At 52.0% G+C, this 4517-nt stretch overlaps 2 protein-coding genes across 2 annotated transcripts in view; one reads left to right on the top strand and one right to left on the bottom strand.

The window, feature by feature from the left end:
- Positions 1 to 1517, top strand: part of LOC113490921 (multivesicular body subunit 12A-like) — a 4055-nt gene extending 2538 nt beyond the window's left edge. The window contains exons 5-11 of the mRNA XM_026867525.1: positions 3 to 34; positions 130 to 256; positions 341 to 475; positions 628 to 698; positions 1042 to 1106; positions 1182 to 1232; positions 1324 to 1517. Of these exons, the coding sequence (XP_026723326.1) occupies positions 3 to 34; positions 130 to 256; positions 341 to 475; positions 628 to 698; positions 1042 to 1106; positions 1182 to 1232; positions 1324 to 1386 (544 nt within the window). The 3' untranslated portion in view covers positions 1387 to 1517. The remainder of the gene's footprint in view (positions 1 to 2; positions 35 to 129; positions 257 to 340; positions 476 to 627; positions 699 to 1041; positions 1107 to 1181; positions 1233 to 1323) is intronic.
- A 94-nt stretch (positions 1518 to 1611) lies between these two features.
- The window catches only part of ATP13A1 (ATPase 13A1), a 14967-nt gene continuing 12061 nt past the window's right edge, over positions 1612 to 4517 (bottom strand). The window contains exons 20-23 of the mRNA XM_026867524.1: positions 4025 to 4263; positions 3368 to 3479; positions 3001 to 3144; positions 1612 to 2186 (exon numbers count right to left, since the gene is read on the bottom strand). Of these exons, the coding sequence (XP_026723325.1) occupies positions 2076 to 2186; positions 3001 to 3144; positions 3368 to 3479; positions 4025 to 4263 (606 nt within the window). The 3' untranslated portion in view covers positions 1612 to 2075. The remainder of the gene's footprint in view (positions 2187 to 3000; positions 3145 to 3367; positions 3480 to 4024; positions 4264 to 4517) is intronic.

Here is a 4517-nt window from a genome sequence, read left to right as displayed (position 1 = left end):
GGCTACACCCGCGCCTCCGAGTTCCCAGAGCCTCGTAAGTGCCCCCCCAACTCCTTCCCGGGGCGGCGGGGGGAGACCAACCGGGATTCGTGACGGTGCCCGGTCCTGCCGCCCGTTTCCCCCGCGCAGGGCCCGGTGTCTCCCGGAAGAAGCGGGTGTACGTGAAGCTGGTGCCGCCGGAGGCCGCCGGGACGGCCCTGCTCGCCCTCCAGCTGAGCCACAAGAGCAGAGCCCTCCCCCAGCACCTGAGAATAGGGTAGGGGGGCCCTGCCCGCCCCCTGCGCTCGCCGCTGCCCTGCGCGCCCGAACCCTCTCCAGTTCTTTATTGGGTTTTTTTCAGGGAAATTGGGAATTTCGCCCTCTGGTGTAAAAAAGGGCCAGTTCTGCACTCCAGGCCCCAGCCCGTCCCCAGCCCGCGGACGATCAGCGCCGGCCTGAAGCAGCTCTCGCTCCAGGCCCCTGACTCAGACCCCAGGTACAGACACACTCAAGGATTCTTATTTTTTTCCTCCCAGTCTTACCTGAACTGGGACTAAACCCCTGTGAGCGCTGGTGCCACCTCCTGCTTTCCCTTCCCCTGGCCTGGGGCTTGTTAGGAGCTGCATTAATTAATTAACTCTGCTCCAGGTCACCCAGTGCTCGCTCCAGCGTCAGACACGAAGCTCTCTACGACACTGCCAACATCTACGGCCTCTCGGGTAAATCCTTTCTCCATCTCCCATCAAATGCACAAAGCGAGGCTCACCCTACTTGAGGGGAACTTCAAAATAAAAATAAGCTCAGAGTTGGTTCCTACACAACTGTTGCTGCAGTTTTTCCCTTGAAAGACTCAACTCAAGCTGAGTTTTGAGAAGAGGGGTTTCTTAAAGACTTCGCCCTTCTGAAAGTTATCACTTGCTTGAATTAAGCTAGCACTGACCTCTTGCTCAAACTGTTCTCCAGGGGCTAAGGTGGCTCATCTTTAGGCAGCAATTATTAAATAATTGTGTTTTTAGAGCAGCTCCTGGCTCTTTCTAAAGCCTCTCTCCCTTCTCTTCCCAGCCATGGATGGAGTGCCTTTCACCCTACACCCCAAATTCGAAAGCAAGCTCAGTTCTGGCAGCAACGTGAGTTCCTTTAAGCTGCTGTTCCAGCCTTACCTCCTAACTAGTCTTAACTAGAAATATTTGTCTTTGTTTTAGGCTGTCCTTGCTGACCTGAATGTGAAGTCACTTGCTGACATCGAGGAGGAAGTAAGCGGGGCTGCCTTTGGTCAGGCTTTTGGGGTGCAGAGCGGTCAGGTTCTGCTTCTCACCACTTGTTTTTGGGTTTTTTTTTTTTCAGTACAATTACGCTTTTGTAGTTGAAAGGACAGCAGCTGCCAGGCTCCCGCCTGGTGTTTGTTAGTGCTGGATCTACCTTGAGGATGTAAACTGCAGCGGGGCCAAGCTCCTCTCTCTCTCTGATTAAACTGCAGTCGATGCCTGACTGCAGGAGCTGCTTAAGGAGAAAATAAACATGTTTCTCTTCTCACCTGCCAAAATATTTTTGTCATGGTTTTGAAATACAGGGCAGCAGCACAATGAAGTTCTTGGCTGGGGTGGTTCTCCTGCGCCTTGTCAACGCTACAGCTCTTTATTGTGAGTGTAACCTCCTGCGAGGGTGTTTTTGGGGTGTAGGAACTTCCCCCATCAGCCTCACCTCTTGGGTGTTGCTGTTCTTACTCCTACCCTTGGTCCCACTGTCTATTCCAAACAACGAACAATACTTTCAGCCCCACAAAGGAAGTTCCAAACACCTTTCAAAATACATCGATTCTGATTTTAGTTACCAAATTCTGTAAACGTTTCCTGAAACGTGAGGGCAGTACAAAACTCCCGTCGGTTGGTGGTACATCCTGGAAACATTAAAAAGTCAGGTCTTGTTTCACAGAGGTGATTTCCACATGTTTGGAAGAAAGCTTCCCCACGCCCGTTTTGGAACGGGATCAGAGTTACTGTCAGAAGAATTAAGGATGGTTCTTGTGATGGTGGAACGTGGCGCCAGGGCCTGTCCTTCGTGTAGCGCTGCCGGGGGCCAGGACCTTGCGCTCCATTTCAGGAAGGCACTTTAAGTTTTGCACTGCCCAGCAGAAACTGAAGAACTCGGTCCACTAACAAGGCGAGGAAGAAGTCAGCCAGCAACACTTCCGTGATCACCATCTTGAACTAGGAAAAAAACACACGCAACCCATTAGTCCCTCTCCTTCCCCTCTTCAGTCACTCTGTCCCCACCAAAGAGCCTCTCACTGGCCTCTGCAGCAACTCCTGAACTGGACCTTTTGAAGTTCCTTTCACAGCATGCTGTAACAATTGCTAAATGTAAGAAAATCACAGAAGCAGAGGCTGGGTTGGGTTGGAGGGACCTTTAAAGCTCATCTAGCTCAATCCTGCCCCATGCAGGGACCCATTCCCCCAGCTCAGGGTGCTCACAGGGCCGGGGCATCGCCTGCTGCTCTGGGCGGCCTGTGCCAGCGGCTCCTGCCCTCAGCACGGAGAATTCCTTCCTCAGATCTAGTCTAAATCTCCCATTTTTTAGCTTAAACCTGTCCCCCTTGTCCCACGGCTCCAGGCCTGGTGAAAAAGTCTGTCCCTGTCTTCATTAGAAGTCCCCTTTAAGTCCTGGTAGGCTGCTATTCTCCAGGCTGAACACCCCCAACTCCCCCAGCTCATCCTCACAGCAGAGGTGTCCATCCTCTGACCATTTCTGGGGCCTGCTCAAGCAGGTCCACGTCACAGAAATCACAGAACAGTTTGGGTTGGAAAGACCTTAAAGCCCATCCAGTGCAACCCCCTTGTCTCAGGCACAGCCACCTTCCACCAACCCAGGTTGCCCAAAGCCCTGTCCAACCTGGCCTTGAACCCTCCCAGATCAGCCCATCCTGCCTAGTGTTCTGCTAAAAACCGTAAGATGCCTCCAGAATTCCTCAGACTCCTCCCTGTGTGCAGAATCCAGCAGGCATGGGAAGCACTGCCTGCTCACCTCAGTGGGGATTTCGACCAAGCCAAACTGTTCGTTGAATTCCGGTGAAGAACTTGTGAGAAGGCCCCCGATGGCCAGGCCTGAGAGGATGATGCTCCACAGCAAGGGCTTGTTCTCCCGTAGACTCTCCATAAAAGGATGGCCCTGAAACACAGCAGGAGAAACTGTAAGCAGAGGTCCCGACTAGGGGACAATTCCTGACACGCTTTGGGACACTTGGCTCCATCCAACTTGGTGCAGAGAGAGGGAGTTTTTCCCGGCAGAGCACGGACAAAATGCAGTTTGTGATTAGAGAACATAGTGGTTGGTATTATTGCATCTTAATTACAAAACTGCCGTGGGAGATGCAACTTAAAACACGGCTTGCCTTGTAGTTGATGACAAAGGTGGCCATCTGCATTGCCATCGACATGATGTAGACGGTGCTGTTCACAAGGCTGGGCTCAAACTCCTTGTACAGATCCACAAACTCCTCCTGCCTAAAAGAAAACAAAGCCAGAGATCAGCGGGACCGACCCAGAACCACCAGGAAGGTTCAGCTGCCCTCACGCAGCCCTGCTGCCCCCACTTTATTTAAGGTTCGTTGGGCAATAAGCTTGTTCTCAAACAAGAGACCTTCCTTGCACAGCAGCTGCAGATGCTGCAAGTGCAGGTAATTGTTGGGCTTTTTTTCACAAAAGTGGAAAAAAAAATAGTTCTGGTGCATTTTTTCTTTCTAATTTTCCACTAATCCACTTCATTAGTGTTATTTCTGTCTCCCTTTTCCCTCTCAGCGTGGAGAGAGCAGACACGGGCAGCACAATGTTTCACAGACCGTATTCCCACTGGTCCCATCACATCCCTGACACGCTCCAGGTACAACTCAAACCTGTTTTTTGGACACATCTAACACATTTAACTCCTTGTGCTTGGCGTGCTCAATAAAGCACTCACAGAGTGCTGTGGTGAGGGAGGCCTCTCTCTCCCCTCCTGCTCGGCAGTAACTGGGAGAAAACATTCCAGTATTGGAGGAAGAGACACTCACTTGGAGTCGCTGCGTGCCTGGGCCCCACGGTACAGGTACACGAGGCTGAGGAAATGCACCAGGAACTGCAGCAGCACCGTCAGCACCGTGTAGAGGTTAAAGATGTTGGGCAGTGGGCGCTCCTTGGAAAGCGTCTTCAGAGGCTGAGGGAGAAAAATCATAGACTTGAGTTTTAACCAGTTTTCCAGCAGAATCCAACCACTATTTGTTTTTCTCAGGAAATAGCCACAAGAATTCCACTTTGCCCGTACAGGAGACTCGCAGCTCAGCTGCTGTAATGGCCTCAACTGAACTATTTATCTGCATTATCCTTCCCACCAGCTCCTGTAACAGCACCAAGCTGCCACCCTGCCATCACAAGATGCTCCCGTAAGCACGTGCTGGCCCCAGGAGCCTCCCAAACCCCCGGGAACACAAACCCCACCCCCTCCAGCACTGTGGACTGTTAACTTCTCAAAATAAACAGCTTTTTTTGGCGGGGGGGGGGGGGGGC

This window comes from Athene cunicularia, unplaced genomic scaffold (assembly GCF_003259725.1).
Source record: "Athene cunicularia isolate RWA unplaced genomic scaffold, athCun1 SCF_7, whole genome shotgun sequence".
NCBI classification, from domain to species: domain Eukaryota; kingdom Metazoa; phylum Chordata; class Aves; order Strigiformes; family Strigidae; genus Athene; species Athene cunicularia.
Note: the sequence above shows the minus strand (reverse complement) of the source record. Positions and strands in the feature narration are given on the sequence as shown.